This window comes from Neopsephotus bourkii, unplaced genomic scaffold (assembly GCF_033783945.1).
Source record: "Neopsephotus bourkii isolate Nb327-2 ecotype Australia unplaced genomic scaffold, CSIRO-AGI_Nbou_v1 NB_1707, whole genome shotgun sequence".
Classification (NCBI taxonomy): Eukaryota; Metazoa; Chordata; class Aves; order Psittaciformes; family Psittacidae; genus Neopsephotus; species Neopsephotus bourkii.
The window spans coordinates 5,989,758-6,009,365 of NW_026902181.1; the positions used below are offsets into that span (position 1 = coordinate 5,989,758).

The 19,608-nt window shown below is 41.4% G+C and overlaps 2 protein-coding genes across 2 annotated transcripts; one reads left to right on the forward strand and one right to left on the reverse strand.

Moving 5' to 3' along the window:
* Positions 1–5,577: 5,577 nt before the first annotated feature.
* LOC133224655 (cytochrome c oxidase assembly factor 8) lies at positions 5,578–12,356 on the reverse strand. Its single transcript, XM_061376350.1, has 5 exons — positions 12,226–12,356; positions 11,275–11,472; positions 10,150–10,213; positions 8,346–8,436; positions 5,578–5,832 (listed from the first exon to the last, which is right to left on the reverse strand). The coding sequence occupies exons 1-5, from the start codon at positions 12,334–12,336 to the stop codon at positions 5,727–5,729; spliced, it is 570 nt and encodes a 189-aa protein (XP_061232334.1). The 5' UTR covers positions 12,337–12,356; the 3' UTR covers positions 5,578–5,726.
* An 89-nt stretch (positions 12,357–12,445) lies between these two features.
* BAG5 (BAG cochaperone 5) lies at positions 12,446–18,766 on the forward strand. The gene is made up of 2 exons (XM_061376336.1): positions 12,446–12,575; positions 13,134–18,766. The coding sequence occupies exon 2, from the start codon at positions 13,162–13,164 to the stop codon at positions 14,512–14,514; it is 1,353 nt and encodes a 450-aa protein (XP_061232320.1). The 5' UTR covers positions 12,446–12,575; positions 13,134–13,161; the 3' UTR covers positions 14,515–18,766.
* Positions 18,767–19,608: the final 842 nt, after the last annotated feature.

Here is a 19,608-nt window from a genome sequence, read left to right on the forward strand (position 1 = left end):
ATATTGAATTAAACATACAAGCTATCTTCTCAGTAGTTGCTACTATTACTTTTAATATTCATAATGAGATTATTTTTTTAAGAGGTACAGGTCTTTGTCAATCATATATAAAGATGCTGCTATCACTTCCATCCGTTAGTTGGTCTCCTAATCCCCATTTGATACTTCCTCTTACTCCTCTCATATTCTACCAGAATTAATCCTCCAGTAAAAAAATCAGTGAATAGCAACAAACCACACAGACAATCAGAACATAAACACCCCAAGTCAATACAAACCACCTCAAATTATTTTAATATTACCAGAATACTGTTGGTTTATTACGCACTTACTGAGTGCAAGAGACAGATTAAAATGACAAATGCTGACACAACTAAGGATGAAATACTGCCGTTCCTTCTGGCAGGATTAGCTAAACACCTAAATGATAAGAACACTGAGCTGCATTTTTCTCACACTCAGAAAATGAACACAGAAGTCACTCTTCGATCTATTTCACCAGCCTCACTTATTGTAGAAGGCCTCCATCTACATACAAATATTTTTAGTAGTCTGTGGCAGCCCTTCTTCTTCCTTTCATGTATAAAGGATTTATGATCAGTAATATCTGAAAGCAGCTGGCATTATTACAATTGCTCTGTGTCAAGAAAAAAACCCACAAAGTAATGCAACACTTGCAAAACTGATACGGCTTTTGGCTGTTCAGAGAATGTAATTATCTCAGTAAATGTATGTGGTTTTGGTAATGAGAGTCAAAACTTCAGATGGATTACTTTCAGTAACATCTTTTCACAGTGGCTTTATTAGTTATTCTAAGTCAGAGCTCAACACTTATCCAATAGATAAATACACGATTCCTTCAAACAGCTTTAGATGAAAGGCCCCAGCCCTCAATACAGTCTCTTAATGATTTTGAAAGGGGAAAGGGATACAACCAGGCTCCCTAGAGATAAGCCTGGGGGCAGCATACCAGTGTTTGTGGCATGATGTGCTAGTGAGGTCCTTCAGTCTGCTGTCTCAGTGGAGGTAGGGGAGGGAGATCCATGTGGCAGCAAAGATGCAAGGGTTATTGATGTGTTAGAAACCATGGAAGCACCTGAAAATGGCTGATGTAAGAATTGGGGCTTATCCCTCCAAAAATGTGGCAGGATCAATAACCCAACTGAAGTGCATCTACACCAGTGCACACACCCATGGGCGACAAACAGGAGAAGCTGGAAGCCATTGTGCAGCAGGAGACCTATGACATAGCTGCCGTCACCCAAACATAGTGGGATGACTTACACAACTGGAGTGCCACAATGGGTGGCTGTACACTACCCAAGGGGTACGCAAGGAAGGAGAGGTATTGGGGTAGCCCTCTATGTTAGGGACTGTTTGGCTGTCTAGAGCTTGACTATGGTCACATCAGGGTTGAGTGTTTCTGGATGAGAATCAGAGGGAAGGCCAGCAAGGCAGGTATCACGATGGGAGTCTGTTACAGACCACCCAACCAGAATGAAGAGGCAGATGAAATATTCTATGAGCAGCTGGGATAAGTCTCACAATTGCTAGCCCTTGTTCTCATAGGGGACTTCAACTTACCAGATGTTTGCTAGAAATACAATATAGCAGAGATGAAACAATCCCAAGAGGTTCTTGGAGAGTGTGGCAGATAATTTCCTGACAGCTGGTGAGGAAGCACACCACTGGACCTGTTGTTTGTGAAGAGAGAAGGACTTGTGGGTGATGGGATGGTTGCATAGTGCATCTTGGCATAGTGGGAGAGTTTAATACCTTTGGAAGAAGGGGCAGGCAACTCAGGAGGACTACAAGAATGTTTTGAGATTATGCAGGGAGAAAGTTAGAAGTGCCAATGCCCACCTAGAACTTCATCTGTCTATGCTGTAAAAGACAATAGAAAATGTCTCTATGTTACCAACAAAAGAAGGACTAAGGAGAATCCCCATCCTCTACTGGATGCAGGGGAAACATAGCAATAAAGGATGAGGAAAAGGCTCAGGCACTTACTGCCTTCTTTGCCTCAGTCTTCAATAGTGAGACCATACCCAGCTCCCTGAGCTGGAAGACAGGGATGGAAAACAGCAGCATGAAGCCCCCATAATCCAAGGAGAAATGGTCAGTGACCTGCTATGCCACTTAGACATACACACAAATGTATGGAGCCAGATGGGATCCACCCAAGGGTACTGAGGGAGCTGGTGGAAGTCCTCACTGAGCCACTTTCCATCATTTATCAGCATTAATTATTTATCCCTTGACTAAGTGTGGAGGTCCCAGTGGACTGGAGGTTAGCAAATGGAATGTGCACCTACAAGAAGGGCTGGAAGGAGGATCCAGGAAACTACAGGCCTGTCAACATGACCTCAGCGCTGAGGAAGGTTATGGAGCAGATCATCATGCAGCATGTACAGGACAAGCAGGTGATCAGGCCCAGTCAGCATGGATTTATGAAAGGCAAGTCCTGCTTGACTCACTTGATCTCCTGTGACAAGGTGACCCACCTAGAGGATGATGGAAAGGCTGTGGGTATTGTCTACCTAGACTTTAGTAAAGCCTTTGATACCATTCCCCACAGCGTTGTTGTGGAAAAACTGTCTGCTCATGGCTTGGATAGGAGTACACTTCACTGGCTAAAAATACTGATGGCCAGGCCCAAGGAGTGGTGGTGAATAGAACTAATTCCAGTTGGCAGCCAGTCACAAGTGGTGTTTCCCAGGGCTCCTTATTACGGCCAGTGTTGTTTAATATCTTTAATGATGATCTGGATGAGGGGATTGAGTGCACCCTCAGTAGATTTGTGGGCAACACCAAATTGGCTGGGAGTGTTGATCTGCTGGAGGATAGGAAGGCTCTGCAGAGGGCTCTAGACAGGCTGGATGGACAGGCAGTCGTATGAAGTTCAACAAGGCAAAGACCCAGGTCCTACACTTGGGTCAAAACAACCCCTACAATGTCGGCTGCAGAGCATGAGCCAGCAGTGTGCCCACGTGGCCAAGAAGGCCAATAGCATCCTGGCCTGTATCAGAAATAGTGCGCACTGCAGGAATAGGAAGTGACTGTTCCCTTGTACTTGGCACTGGTTGAGGCTGCACTTCAAATACCATCTTCAGTTTTGGGTCCCACTACCAGAAAGATACTGAGGTGCTGGAATGTGTCCAGAGGAGGGCAACAAAGCTGGGGAAGGTTCTAGAGCACAAGTCTTATGAGGAGCAGTTGAGGGAACTGAGGTTGTTTAGCCTGGACGAAAGGAACCTGAGGTGAGACCTGATCGCTCTCTGTAAGTGCCTGAAGGGAGGTTGTAGCAAGCTGGTGGTAGGTCTCTTCTCCGAAGCATCAAGAGACAGACAAGAGGACATGAACCTCAAGGTGAAGTGTAGAATGGATATTAGGAAAAATTCCTTCAAAATGATTATCAAGCATAGGAACAGGCTGCCCAGGGAAGTCGTGTTGTCATCATCCCTGGAGGTATTTAAAAGACACCTAGATACGGTTCAGTGGTGGACTTGGCAGTGCTGGGTTAAGGGTTGGACTTAATGAGCTTAAATGTCTTTTCAATCTGAATGATTCTATGAAGGCAATGCCAAAAAGGCATGAACTTTACCTACAAATAGCTCAAAGCAGAATCCTAGTGTGATCCATTGCATGCCAACTATACTGGTTGTATAGTTGTACAGTGTTGGGTGACCAACACTGAAATTACATGTTCAGAAAAGAGTTTTTAACTGTGAAATAACTGAAGTGCAATCCAAACCTTCCATATGAATTCCCCCACCCACCCGCCAACACTCAGATATGCATCATGGTAGATTAATTCAGCTGACATCTAACACTTTTTTCTTTGGATTAGTTCTACTAGTGAAACAATTTCCTGATCTGGCTCAGCAGGCAGACACAAAATGTCTGTGTTAATAACAGAGAGCAACTCAAAAGAGGCAAATCCTCCTTTCGACTGACCTCTATCCACTTAAAGCATACGTGAAACTACCGCAGGGATCTTGCACACGGACTGTCAGAACACACGGCTATCAACCACCTCAACCACCAGTCCGCTGGGGTTCTGGTCTCTGCCTTTCAGGGATATTGTCTTGTATTACCCACTCATTCTTTTACAACAGAATCAGTTATTAAAGTGTACATCTGCATGGTGGTCAAAGCTTCCATACCGTAAGATACGCTTTACTCTAAAGCCCTGAAGAATTATATTACATACCCAGAGCACTCTATCTTCAAAATATAATTTCCCTAAGGAAATACGGCATTTTGTAACTTTTTAATAAATACATAACTTTTACACTACCAATGCAGTAAATAATATTCACAAATATTTTCCTAGAAGTGTTGGTTATCACCTCAGTAATCATTATTAATGACTGTTTTCATTTACTGATAAAACAAGTTAAAACCACAATTCAGTGACCATTTTAGCTCCAATGTTGATAGCATGATGGTACAAAACAGTGCTCCTATATCATTAATATTTATTTCATCTTGCAAAGGAATTATTACAGATGATACTGACAAAGCTCTTTTTGCTCCAGCTGAAAGAGCCTGTGAATAAATCATGCCATGTTTGGGTACGAAAAACAGGTCAACGGTTATGGAGCTGATGTTTCCAAAAGCAGAACCTTCCCCGCAGCATAGCTTTAGGAAAACACGCTTCATCTAACAGCATACATTCTTTTCAACAGAATTCTCTTAGCACATCCAAAAAAATCATTTAACTGTATAAATGAACAAAGAAAACATACCGAGGAATGGAACTTATTTTAAATCAGTGATATACGGCACATTTTAAGACTTCACTTAAACGAGCCTCCTTTGGTTGATGTTATGTACCTGGGGGTCAGACAAAATCACCCTCAAGCAAGTTGTTTTGAGTGTCTCTGAGAACCTGGTGAGAATAGCACATTTTTTAAAAGAAATGAACCAGTAGAAAGCAGTGTGTATTAGTACTGATGTTGCCCTCCTCCACACAGCCAACAATCAGCTTCCTTTTCTAGCAGGATTTAGTGACTGGCAATGCACCTGCTTCACTGCTCAGCAACTAAAATTTTTACGAGTCACAGATTAGAAGAACTCTTGTCCAACAGGGGCACGTTGCCTTTAATTAAAACAACATTATCTAAGAAGAACCTATTGCATTAGTAATTTATATGAAAACATATCTTAAATCTTTATTAAAAATAGCCAATAATCACACTGAAAAGAGGACTATCCTAAATTGATTGTATGTATACTCAAAAATCATAACTTGTCACTTCAGCCACTTCATATTACTTACAGACAGCCACTGCCCCAGACAGACAACTGCCGCAAATGAGGCATTTCTGTCTTTATATACTAACAAGGTAGGAGGAAACATCATTCTCTAACCTGAGTGCAGGTCCAGCATACCAAATCACACATTATTTCAGACCTATGACTATAGTAAAAATGTGATAGTTGTGATCCATTCCATTTAATGTAAACAAGGAACAGCTTTGATAGTTTTAATAATACAACTTTAATAGTTGTATTTTGGTTGGAAAATATTATAGATATTCTTGGAATAAAAGATAAAGGAAATCAACATAGTGATTATAAATTAAGACCAACAGCAACTTTTATTTACATAATTTAAGAGATTCAAGCAATTATCACGAGTCATTCCAATTATGAACATCGCTATAAATGACAAGTTTATAGCAGGCCTAGTTAGTGTTGCATTCTTCAGGGAGCTATGATTAATTTCCAACATTTTTCTTTTTCCAACGAAGCCACCTCAGAGCTCTTGCCAGTGCTACTTGTCCCATGAGGAATGTGATATTAAAGTTACGTTTATACCAATCTCTAGGATTCCAAAGCCAGGAAAATCATCAGCACATAGAACAAGAACAGAAGAAAGGTACACAATTATATTAAAATATCTTTTGGCATTGACACAGTGATTATCAGTGATGGCCTACATTTTCAGTTCTTTGTGGCAGAACTTTTTGTGCCTAACAAGAGTTAAATAATCTATGAAAAGGTCTGTGTGAATATCCACAGCCATGAACAGATGGATGTAGACTATAGGGCTACAACCACTGAAAGCTTAACTATTAACCAGTTAAGGGATGTGCAGTTTTATGACAAACTGTATTTGAAATTAGTATCTGCAATGCTTCAGAAGTAAAGCCATCTAGAAGAATTTCCTGCCAGCACTGTGCTATGGGTAAGATTTGTTAGTGCATGTATGAAGATGTGTGCTGGAAAAGGCACATTTGGTTACCTACAAGGGTAAGAAAAATAAAATAAAAATCACACTTCAAAGAGCAATTGTATAACCCAGTACAGGAAATATTATGCTTCTAAAAGTACCTTTTAAAGATTATGCCTTACGCCAAAGTCTTTGTATCTTTAAATAGTTTCTATGAAGCATGCATTGTTTCTGGAACCAATTCAAGATACAGGCAGGATAGTCTGTATCAGCCCTTTTTAACCTCTGAGAACTTGCTTCAAATTCTAGCCCCTTTTAGGAACTAAGATAATATCACAATTTCTTTCTATCTAGTTTCTAACAAGGCTCCCTCCCTCATTTCTTGCTACACAATAAGCAATAGAATATATTTACTGTAGAACTAGCAGGGAATATTAAACTCTGGAATTTAGGTCTTTTCTTGAGATCTCTGTGGGAAACCTTGCATGTACAGATCTAACATAAACCTGTAATACTAACCTCTCAGGTAAGGATAGTAGCCGGAATTGTGCTGACAAACAGCACTGAGCTTTCCCCTCAAATGTCATGTTAAATCAAAATATCATGCTAACATCAAAACTGTTTCTTTTCTCCTTTCAGGTATCTTTTCAGATGTCCTATATCCTTTTGCTAGACTGTATTTCCAGTCTAAGAACCCTGAACTAAATATTCATTGTGTGTATGTACAGTTGTTGCTTCAATTTTAACTAAATTTTACAAGTTGCAACACTTGAGCAGCCAGTTTTCAGGCCAGTTTTCAACACTGCAAAAGAACATACAGCTGAATGCATAAACAGATTTTTATAAATATGACTCCTCAGAATCAGAGTGCCTGTAAAAAGCTCACTGCTTTCAGGGCTGGAAATTTCACTTTGAAACTACAATGATGCAGCTGACACTACCTGATTATACAAGGCAGCAACAAGGAAGGGCATGTGTAGGCACAAAACCTCAACTCTCTCACCATAAAAATGGGATACTATCCCAAGGTCACTACAGCAATTCTGACCAGTTCTAAAACAAATGATTTGCTTTCTCACCAGTTACAGGCAACTTGAACAATAATCCTCTTACTAAAAATAATGTTTTACTTTCCATCTTTTCATGATGCTGCTTAGGTTATGGTGAGGTTTCCCTCCCCACCCTCTCTCCCCATCAGCAAGACAAGATTTGCATTAAAATTGTTCTTACAATAGAGTATATTATGGTATATGCACCATATATACCAAGAATCCTAAACCACAATTTATTATAGGTCAATTATAGTGGTGGTAGAATTATCACTAGCACTACACCATTAAGAAACCAGTTACACTTGACACATTTAAGGCCAAAAATCTTTCAATCCAATAGGGAGAAGAAACTGAAGTTGTGGGTTCACATTCAGTGGGCAGTGCTAGTGTAACTGGTCTAAGTGCTATTCTCCTCCAGCTTCCCATTCCTTCCTTATTTCTAGCTCTCTGTCAGCTGTGCACAGCTACTTGCAGGGTGTGTGTGTTTGCAAGTGATCTTTCAGTTGTTTCAGATGCCCAACTCAGTTTATCAACTACTGCTGCAGAAACAATGCAGTAGATGTTGTGAAGAGGCAGGCTAGATATGGGCTTACCCAGTTGTAAGGTTCTACACAGGATGAATTCAGGAGATCATTTTAACAACGCTTTGCCATACAAGAAAACAAAAACTCAAGACTAATCACTTTCATTTTTCTATATGCTTGCAAAAGAATAAACCCAAGAGTACTAAGTACAATTTTCCTTTGAGATTAATCACATGTACTAGTCCTTATTTAACAGTCAACTAGAATCTGTTATACAGAAATTTAAACTTTTCTATTTGCATATTTGTCTGTTTCAGTTAGCAGCATGGAAAGACCCATAAGAGTCCCTGATCACTTCTCTGAATCTCAGATAAGAGATTAATCTCTCCCCTAAATTAGCATTAAGCAGCAGCAGAACTCAAATGCTAATGCAAATTTCTGACAAATGCTAATAATAGCATTTAAAAAAAAAAAATTTCTAGATGATAGTGCTGCTTTACCAATTATGGAAAAAATGTTCAAATTTCACCTTATGCCCTTCACTAAGGCTGTAATGTGTAACAGTCAACATAAATATCTTCTACATACCTGTTATACTCCATATGCTTTCTAAAGTTTTTACTTAGAAAGTCCTTGTAAAAGTCAGCCATTTCTTCTGCATTCAGTGTTGCTTTTTGACCTGAAAATAAGTTTTGGCATAAAAATGTCAAGACAATTCACTGGATTAAAACACTGGATTCAGACGCAGGAGATCTACATCTGACTCCTTATTCCTACAAGCTTCCTGTGTAAGCCTGAGACAGTTAATATACTTTTATCTTACAACTTCTTAAAACTTAGTCTAGGGGACACGAGAGATTAAAAAAAAATAAAAATAAAATCCATAGATCTAGGAGTATCTACCTTTGAGTAAAATTAAGCTCTTGCAGGGCTGAAGTCTAAACAGCTCAAGTAAGAGCACTCAGTAATTTAATTTCCCCCCCTAAAGCAAGTCAATAAATATAGAAAGAACACCAGCTGTGACTGACATTATTTTCAGATGTACATTTTTTCTGTTGCTGTTAATAAATTTCAAAGTAACTTATACCAATGAGTATATGTTCCGAGATGTCAGCTTTATTAACAATATAGCAGGCAATTATTTTATGAAGCTCCTGAGACTGATCACAGAAATGTAATTTATTGATCAGTCCTATTTGTCATTATTTACAAATCTGATATATTACTATGGATTAACATACTATGGGATAAATGGGATAAATTTACTCTAAGACAATTTGGAGGCTGACTTCATACCAGTTTCTTCATACTGGTATCAGAAGAATTGATTGTAGCTTCACTTACACATAAAATTACATCTTGGTCTAACAGTTCATATATGTTGTTATTACTCTTATTTTATATACACACACAGCTGTATGATAGAACTGTATTACAGAACAAAGTTAATCAACACACGCAGCCAATATAATTTTATCTGGAAGGGATGTACCTGCTTACTATTTTTTCTTTGATTTCTATGGTATTAAACCTACAATCCCCACCCAAAACAAAAACAAAATAACAAACCCCCCCCCCACACCACACCCAAAACAAACCAACCAACGAAACCCAAAATGGCAATATAAAAGAAAAGTCTTTGAAACAACACAGAACTTAATTAAAATTTTATCTCAACCACACACTGGTCACCAGGATACAAACAGAAGAGAAAAACAGTGGTCTGTGATACACAGTATGTCAGAGCAGATGCTTTACTAAACTCAAACAGATCATTATTCTATGAATAAAACGTTCAACCTCATACCACAATGGCCAATTCACTGTTATTATGAAAGCATCCTGTTTTCAATTTTACATAATAAATTAGAGAGGCAACTATTTTACAGCAACTGTGATCAGGCAGAGACAAGCAGATAGCAGCTGCTGTCTCCTCTGAAGCTTAGTCTCCCTTAAGGAAATACATTGTGTTCACTGTACACACTATGGACCTGAAGCCAATGAATTTGAATTTATCCACCCAACCGTAACATGCACTTGAGGCAAATGCTCTGTTTGCTTAGTTCAGCTAGCTCACTGGTTTAGAAACTGTGAAAGAAAAAAGCCCTTTTCTCCTCAGACTACAGGATGATTATATTAACTTGGCTAGGATTTCAGTGCATTCCCTCCAGCTGTGAGAAGGACATAGGGAAGAACAGTGCAATAGATGATCTGACCCCCACATGCACATCTCTGAGGAGCTCCTCCCCTCTTTATCACGCTCCTGAAAACAATTCTGAGTCCTACCCTCAAGGTTTACTTGTGACAGAACACAAAAAGCATATATTAATGAAATTAAAAGTTAAGCAGAATTCAGAATGCATCCTGAACTATAAACAAAGATATCACCAACCTGTTTCATCTCTCATTTCCAGACCCTTGGCTTTCAGTCGTGAATAAATAAATTCTTCTTTTTCCTAAAACATGTTTTTCCACATTAGAATCTGAGGTACTCAGTCGTTGAAGTTAACCATTGTTTTTAATCACACAGCAGTGTAGTGCTTAACACCCTCTGAAATAATAAGCAATACTCATTATACTGTAAACGTCAACAAAACATTTGCCTGAATCCAATGAGTCTGTCACCTAGATCCTGCTGCCTGCATGCATCAATTAATTCCTGCAAGTCTTCTACTGAAACATATACAACTTATTTGTGGATTAAAGCTACAGCTGAGCTTCAGTATTGCTTCACAGGATCCAAATCTTCCGTTTGTAAGACAAACTATGAAGATATGCTGTGTAACTGAGAATTTGAGGATGAAGAAAAACATGCAACATTAAAAAATATGAAATTACTTAGATGAAAGCAGAATAATTATTTGTACGTAAGCTTATGAAACTTAAAAAGCAGTTATACAGAATTGAAAGAAACCCCAAACAACTAAAGTTTTTCTCTGAGACCTTTGCAAGTTTTAGGAGGATATGGTGATCAAAGATTGTCACAAATGATGGGGAATTACTGCACTATTACTGTTCTCCCCACAAAATTCAGTGTCTCCTAACCAATGATGCAATCAGGAAAGAAGACAGATCGTGACTGAGAAGTCCCCACTTTTAGCCTTCTTGGGGTACCCTGCCAGTGAAATGGGACACTACCCTCATTTATCCTTGGTGATTGTACTTAATTTCTCTCACTTATGACAGAGCAAAATGAGTTCGGAATAATTTTCAACAGCTGCTCCAGTCATAGACAGGTCTTGCATGTAGGGTGGCTACAACTCCATACAAGTGCAAGACAGGAAAAAGGCAAATACCATTATATGCCACTAAACAGCAACAGAATATAGACTCCTCAGTACTGTACATCAGCTTAAAGAAATGAATGACAAAAAAGTGATTTCCACTAAGACAGTGTGCATTAAAAGAAGTGGTAGCAATCACAGCCAGTAACCGTAGGTGGAACAGCACCCTACCCCTCAGACACCAGCCCCAATTGTGGGTGGGCAGCAGGCAAGAGCCAAGCGGCACCGCTCACCTGGCAGAAGGCGCGGTTGTGCCGTGCCCAGAAGCGCTGGTCGCAGGCCTGCGCCTCCTGCCGTGCCTCCCGCAGCCGCCGCTCCAGGGGTGACTCCTCGGGGGGCACGTAGAAGATGACTGGCCTTAGGTTGGAGTGCTTGTCAGGGGGGCCGATCCAGTCATTACGGGAGTGAGCGGGGGGACTGAAACCCAGGCCCTGGAAAACACAGGCAGAACTTATTATGACTGCTTTGGCTGAGTTTTAAAATAACATCGTGATGCAAAATAAATTCCAAAACTCCACACAACCTTAAAACATGTGACCATGACGAGTTCAGAAATTATGCACATTTACTGTGACTGAAAACAATGCGATACATTTAAAATCTACTTTTATTTATAAATGCACTACAGAGAAGGTATCTGTGACTCTTTCCCAACACTTCTGGGTTCTTTTAATCGACAGTTTTGTTGGGGGAGGGGGAGAGGCGATTGTGGTGTGTGGGTGTGTTTCCGTTTTTGCATTACTTATCTTCCACTTCGTTACTTGATTACTAGCAAGTACGGAAGTCCTCTTAAGCACTGTTTTCTTCATGCATCCTTGTGTGCATACATCAGCGTGTAAGTTTTGAGGCTGGGTCTAGGGACACCCGGGTCTAGAAGCTCGTAGCTCCCCGGCCGCTTATACAAGCACTTTACTCCCCTTGAGCCTCGGTGCCCCCACAGCCTGGTATTTACAAACACAGGGGGACTGGAAATTACGTAAACGACGAGAAGCCTCGGGGAACACGAGGCTGTTATCGGGACGCACCCGCCCAGCGACACTGAGAGCTACCGGGGGGGGGGGGGGGGCACCTGCTTCTCCCTCAGGGCTCCGCTGGGCCGGGACACCTCAAGGCCTTCCGCACCGCCTGGCGGCAGGCCGGGTCCAAGACACAGGAGCTGCCCCCAAAGTCCCGCCCGGATTTACCGCGCTCTCCTGCCGCTCCCCGCGCTCCACCGTGGGGCGGCTGCCGACCGCCGAGGAGAGGAGGCGGCGGTAACAACAACACCCACCCCGCAACACCCGAACCACCGCCATCGCTCATCCCGCGCCAGCGCCTGCCGCTTTACGGTGATGTCGCAAAGACAGGACGGCCCTGAGCGCGGCGCGGCGTTCGGGGGCGGTGCTGGGGAGGGGGCTGCGTCGCTCGGCAGCACCGTGTCCGCCCCCTCCGCTACCTCCCGGCGGCGGGGCGGGGCTCGCAGGGCTCGCTGCCGCTCGGCCCGTGGCGCAGCGGCGGGCCGGGCACCCAGTTCATCGGACGCGGTGACTGGCGGGTGAGACGGCGGGACGGGGCGCCCGGGGGCTGCGGGAGCGTTGCGGGTGGGGGTGCTGCGGGGGCGCGGGCCTCTTCCTAGCGGCGGCTTTCTGTCATCTCCTCTCCCAGCCTCGTCGGGCCCCGTCGCCGCGGAGGGGCTTGGAGGGCGGGGAGCGCCGGCTGTGGGGCCTGTGTGGGGGAAGGCAGCCCTGCCCTGGGGATGGGGCAGCCGCAGGGCGCCCGGGTTCTGCTCCTGGTTTTCCCCTAGGCTGCGGGTGTCCGGTTTGTTTCGCGATGCCGTCGGCTGCAGAACAGGAAGGGAGGGGAGGGCTGGAGGCAGTGCGTAAACGGTAAGAGCCCGTCGTGTGGTAACTAAAGCATCACGCCTGCAGTCCGAGCAGCAGAAAGGGGTGTGAAAAAACAGAGGAATGGCTATGAAATATCCGAATGGTTTATTCCTCTTGCTAGTGATATTTGAAATAGCGGCAATGATGAAGTGATTCAGGATTCTGTGAAAGTTATGTGTGCTTCCATAGCACTTTATTAATCGCAGGTCTTGTTCTCATTTTCCTTGTAGTTCATCTGAAGCTGGACAAACGAAGAGAATGGATATGGGTAACCAACACCCATCCATAAAACGGTTGCATGAAATACAGAAAGAAGTCAAAGAGATTGAACAGCAAGTGGTTGTCTTCAGTGGTCTGTCTACTGATCGAGAGTACAAGAAACTAGAAAGGAGTCTTACCAAACAGCTCTTTGAAATAGATTCTGTAGACACCGAGGGCAAGGGCGATATTCAGCAAGCCAGAAAGCGAGCTGCTCAGGAAATAGAGAGGCTCCTTAAGGAGCTGGAACAAAATGCAAATCATCCACGCAGACTGGAAATAGAGGCTATATTCAAGGAGGCACAGTCACTTGTGGAACGTGAGATTACACCTTTTTACAAAGGAGGTAACTGTATAAGTGATGAATTTGAAGAAGGTATTCAGGACATTGTACTGAGGCTTACCCAGGTGAAAACTGGAGGGAAAGTTTCTCTACGCAAAGCAAGATACCGCACTCTGACAAAAGTATGTGCTGTTCAGGAGATCATAGAAAGCGGTGTGAAGCAACAGCTGTCCCTGCCACTCTCTAATGATGCACATCCTTCTGTCTCCAAAATTAACTCTGTAATGTGTGATGTGAACAAAGCAAGAGGAACTCTCATTGCACTTCTGATGGGAGTCAGTAGTAATGATACCTGCAGGCATCTGTCCTGTGTGCTTACAGGCCTTATTGCTGATTTGGATGCTTTAGATGTCTGTGGACACACAGAAATCAGAAATTACAGAAAGGAAGTTGTAGAAGAGATCAATAAATTGCAGAAATATCTAGACTTGGAAGAAGAAGCAGATTCTACTCAGGCTTATGATTTGGCACAAAATCAGTCCATTCTAAAAATAGAAGAGATCCGGAAGAAAATGAAGGAAATTAATTCTTTACTTTTAAAAACAGAGAATGCTTCTGATTTGTTTTTGGGATCCAGAGCAGAATTGCAGGGATTAATTGCCCGCTTGGATGAAGTGAGTCCAGGAAAAAACCCCTGTATTAGAGAAGCCAGGAGAAGAGCAGTAATTGAGGTTCAAACTCTTATAACGTACATTGATCTGAAGGAAGCACTTGAAAAGAGGAAAATGTATTCTGAGCAAATTGCTGCTGAACATCAGTGTCATAAAGCAGTTTGGAATGTTCTTGGAAACTTGTCTCAAATTCAGCAGGAGGTGATTTCATTTGATGGAAACAGAACGGATAAGAATTACATGAGATTGGAAGAACTTCTTACAAAACAACTTCTAGCACTTGATGCTGTTGATCCCCAAGGTGATGAGCGGTGCAAGACTGCCAGAAAGCAAGCAGTAAAGCTTGCACAGAATATTCTTTACTACCTGGACATGAAAACAGATGAATGGGAATACTGAAGTATTCGTGGCCTAACAGAGAGGAATGTTTTTTCCTTTGGCACTTTATGCAGATCATAGGCAGCACTTAATACAAGTGGTGTGTTCTGTGCTTGCTTGTATCACGAAGATTGCATAAGCAGTTGACTTGGCTATATGTCTGCTATCCCACGCAGTCACCCACTTTCCATGGCAACTGTCAGTACACCATCAGCAATTCTGGTCATTGCTATAAGAAAGTGTGATTCTCTGAAGGATTAGCTTAATACTTGATCATATGGCTTCTTTTTTTTTTCTTCTGTTTTTGTTCTAATAACCTTGTGCAATGTTCAGTGGATGCAGATTTTTCAAAGATGCAGAAACTTCTTTATGGTATGGTACTAGCAAAATTATTTAAAGAAGACTGGACATGGAAATTAACATTCAAGCATGAGGCTCCATCCAACAACTTCACAGCAGTCTGGATATACTCTTAATGTGCAAAGGGCGAAAAACCTGTTACCTTTTGGGCTGTAGTTGATTTATTCCATCCCTCACACCTTTCTGGGTGTTTAGATTTCTCAGCTAATGGAGCTAGAATGCCAGCTACCAATTAGCATTTACATAGGCAAAGCCAATTATGTCTTTTTTTTTTTTTTTTTAATACCTGAGCCCTTTGATTTCTAAAAACAGGTCTTTTGTTGTTGGAAACTGTCAAATTACTGCTTTAAGTTTCTGAGACTTGAAGAGGGAAATCTGTACATATGTACTTACCAGATAAATTGAATTTAAGGGATTTCACACTGCCATCCATTAATATTGGCAACTTACACATTGGTAATCTGAAAGCTGCACTGAATTTTGTATAGCGGCTACTTAGGTGTTTTTTTCAACTGTTGTTAGCTCTGGTTTGGACTTGTCTTTTCACATTCAGTGAAAACCCAAACAGAACTCACTTTAAAGTGAATGAACATTTTTTAAATTATTTTTGTAAAATTAGGTAGCTCTGAAGATGTCCCTAATGATGTAAATGCATGTTACATGTTTCATACTGGTCAGGTGTGGCTTTAAGCATGTCTTGGAGAAGACTTACGGCAAATGCTTCTTCTTGCAACCCAGCACTTAATTGTTTTAGTAACTTTGTAAATAAGCTTGCTTATACTGTTGTATGCACCTGCCTTATCATTTGTCGTTGCTAGTGCCAGTCAAATTTCTACTATAGCATGGTTTTAGGCGTTGCTTTCTTTTTTGAGAGCATGGCATTAAAATGAATTATAAAGATACATTTAGTTATGGATACTTTGCACTTAGGTCTTTGATGTTGAATTAATTGATTATAGATGACGATTTGCACCACTTTAAGGAGTAAAAAACATTTTGGATGTTAAATATTTTTAGATCTATTTTTGACTGATTAGAAAAGACAATACTGTCTGTGAGAGACAAGTGCCTTTATGACACTGCTAACTTGCACTGTCATATGTAGATAGATGAACTGTTTACTGGCAGCTTGGTACATTTGTAATCTTTGCAACCTGGATATCTCACATAAATATAATTATAGTATAATGTATGTCAATGTAACATGATATGATAGATGACAGTTGTTCTATTGAGTCCTGAGAATGAATATCAAAATTGGGAAATACAAATTCTGCTTAAAAATGAATGCACTGATGTGGATGTGGGGGACTTCAGGCAGGTCTCCTGTGCCTGCTCCTGCAAGAAGGAGAGAATATGTTTGCTCCATAATATGCTTTGAGATCATCTAGTTTTTGAGGCTGTGTTAACATCAGAGTGTGAATATATTTGGTTTGTGATTGTACTGGGGATTGCTTTGCCAATTTATTTACCAAAACTGGCATAAACTGGCATATTTTTTTCTAGTTGAGCACAGTGCCTAAGGCACAATTAGGCAACCACAGAATGTTTCTTGTAGGATCATAAACTGGTTTGGGTTGGAAGGGACCTTCAGGATCATCTAGTGCCACCCCCCTGCTATGGGCAGGGACACTTTCCAGTAGACCAGGTTGCTCAAAGCCAAATCCACCCTGGCCTTGAACACTTCCAGCGTTGGGGCGTCTACAGCTGCTCTGGGCACCCAGTTCCAGTGTCTCACCACACTCACAGTGACAAATTTCTTCCTAATATCTAACCAGAATCTTCCCTCTGTCAGCTCAAAGCCATTCCCCCTTGTCCTGTCACAGCAGGCCTTCATAAAAGGTCCCTCTCCAGCTTTCATGTAGGCTCCCTTTAGATACTGAAAGGCTGATAGAAGGTGTCCCTGGAGCCTTCTCCAGACTGAGCAACCCTACCTGTGTCGGCCTGTCTTCACAGGAGAGGCGCTTCAGCTCTCTAATCATCTCTGTGCCCTCCTCTGAACTCGCTTGAGCAGGTCCAGGTCTGGCCTGCTGCCTATTCCTGCCCCAGGAGAAGGGTCTAGGCACCTTCTGTAAACCAAGGTCTGCACTGCAGACTCTCTCTGCAGCTGCTCCATGTGAGTAAAGGCTTCAGCCACCACCGACTGGTGTAGATAGTACAGGTCCCCCAAATGGGGCTGCCACTTATGCTTTCCAGCATGTGTGCACCACTCTGCCTCTCTGAGGGTCAGGTAGGATGTGTAACCTGACCTGTGCAGATGGCACGCGGAATGCATGAACTGCTGTGCCACACTCTGGTCTCCACGCTCCCTGGGGCTGCCCTTTGTGGGAGTTGGAGGAGCCATTACTCCTGGCCCCTCTTTTGTGAGCAGGTGGGTGTCAGTGCTCCCCTGGGGTTCCCTGGCTCAGGAAAACCACACTGAATGTCCCTGTCCATTGAAAGCCCCTGCTCTGCTGCAGAACACACCTTCCCATAACTGTTTGCTTGAGTGAGTGACCCAGGACACTCTGCGCACCTTCAGAGATACAACCCTGTTAAATTTCTCTCTCCTTACCTCAAAAAAATTATATTTTCCCCTAGTTAATATTCCAATATATTTATATACTATGTGGCTAACACACAATATTAATAATGGTATGTACCTGAATACTCATTTCAAGCTTTCTATACATTTGAACTGTAACTTCTGATTTGCATTTACATTTTTAGGAAATACAAGAATTTGATAGCATAGTGATAGTAGACATTTTTTCTTTAGTATTACCGTTAGGTCTGCAGTGGTTACTTGTAGTTTGTTTAACAATTTAATGTCCATGTTCTTTGGAGGTTATGTGTAGCTTTAGAGATGTTTGAACCTCTTAAGTAAAAATGAGTAAGTATAGTTTTCATCTGTTCTATTTTACATTTTTGTCTTTCCTGAATGAATCATCACATCTGTGTCTCTAAGAAGGCAAATGTGTGAGATTATCGCAGTTTTGACTGAGAAGAGTTCAGCACCAAGGTATTACGTAGATTAGGCTTCTTTCCAGTGTCCTCTGATTTTATTACTATTTAAATTTTAAGGTAAAATCCTCATCTGGAATGGGATTTATTCACAGCTTTTGCATGAATGAAATAAACTAAGTATGCTTAACAAGAAAAAAAAAAAAGCACACATTTCCCCAAATCTTGCTTTTGTGGTGAAGAATGTAATTTCTCTGTTTTTTACCCAAAGATTGAGGGACACAACTTTCCTTGCTTTTGTGACAGGCTAAAATAATTAGCATCATGCAAATGGACCAAATTGCAGGAGCCTGCATTTTAGTACTGTACTGAAATACAGTAACTTTCCTGTGTGCTATGTTACCTACCTTAGAGCAAAATAAATGATTGGCTATTTGGGGGAGAGATAATCCTATATCATTATTCCTATTTGATAATTGTTTTTCTTTTTAAATTAGTTTTCTTGAGTTATTTCAGTGTTTATTTTTGTTCTTTACTGCTCAAAGTGGGTTTTCTGTTACCAGCTTGGAGGGGATTTTTGTTAAATATGGTTCCTACTTTTTCAATTTAACAGGAGTTAGTGAACGTGCTCCTTATGGTGTGTATATCTTGATTTATTGGTGTGTAGGATATGGCATTTGTACATACAAATTCAAGATTAAATATTGCAGTGTTATATTCTTGATTATTAATAAAAATAGATTACTACTTTTTACTAGTTATTCATTTGAATGTTATGCCCTGCTGCCTTCCTCTATTTATTTTTGAATGTGAGTTATCAGAATGTAAATGATTTTTGTCATGGAAAAAGTGGTTTTATTATACATATGGACATAAAGTTATTTTTTCCCCTCCTTCTTTAGAAGTTTGCTTTTCCACTGCTGTATTTATGAAAATAAAGTTCTTTGCGTGGAAACCACTCATAACTGTACTTGCTAAATCTGATGCCTTTTTGGTTTTCTCTGCATTCAACCTTGCCTTACAGTCATTACATCAGTCGTTGGTTGTGTTCCTCAGCAATAGCTTTGCATACCCCTGACCTTCAGTTGGATGATCGCTGCAAAAATGCATATGGCTGTTTCAAGATGCTGCAACTTTCTGTTGAAGGCTGCTGCTTTAACAGATGAGCTTGCAAAACTGTTGGTATAAATTCTCTAAATGTCCAAAATCAATGTGGATTAAAGAACCTTTAGTAGGAGGTAAGCTAATCTGGTTTTAAACTGTGTAGATGAGGCATGTTCACATGATTGTTCCGATGGCTCAGTATGTTTTCTTGGGATGCACTGCGCCAAGTTATCAGCTCACTGCTGATGGAAATAAGACATTCTATTTCTGCCCAGAAAGCTGCCCCAAAAGCAGTTTGTGCTGCTTGGCCAACTCCGATGAGATGATTGAATCCAATAAAACAGGGGAAAACAAACTTAACAAAAGTGGAGGAGGAGCATTCTGTGGGTTTGAACTGGATTGTAGAAGGACATGTGGGCCAGAGTGACTGCAAAATGAATGGGGTGGTCATGCAGTCAGGCATTAGAGAGCAAATCTTAAGATTTTCAGTAGCAGCCAGTCATTAGCTAAATCTCTGAAGAGGAAAGAAGGTGGCACTACCAACTCCTACAGACAAGTAGGAATTCACTGCTTTAGTAATGGGCTATGATGAAGGAAATAGAAGTGAATCATGTACAGAAAATAAACCTGTTCTTTTCGGTTGCTCTTTGGTGTTACATAGTAAATGTTCATGTAATACAAAGCACAAGGGATCATGTTGAAGCACTG

Bases quoted from the DNA above. Each gene is read 5' to 3' on its own strand.
- BAG5 (XM_061376336.1), top strand. From the start codon at position 13,162: ATGGATATGGGTAACCAACACCCATCCATAAAACGGTTGCATGAAATA.
- LOC133224655 (XM_061376350.1), bottom strand. From the start codon at position 12,336: ATGGCGGTGGTTCGGGTGTTGCGGGGTGGGTGTTGTTGTTACCGCCGC. The intron at 11,473-12,225 runs GTAAATCCGGGC...TGTGTTTTCCAG, and splicing joins GGGAGCGGCAGGAGAGCGCG to GGCCTGGGTTTCAGTCCCCC. The intron at 5,833-8,345 runs GTATGTAGAAGA...TTGGAATCCTAG, and splicing joins AAGCATATGGAGTATAACAG to AGATTGGTATAAACGTAACT.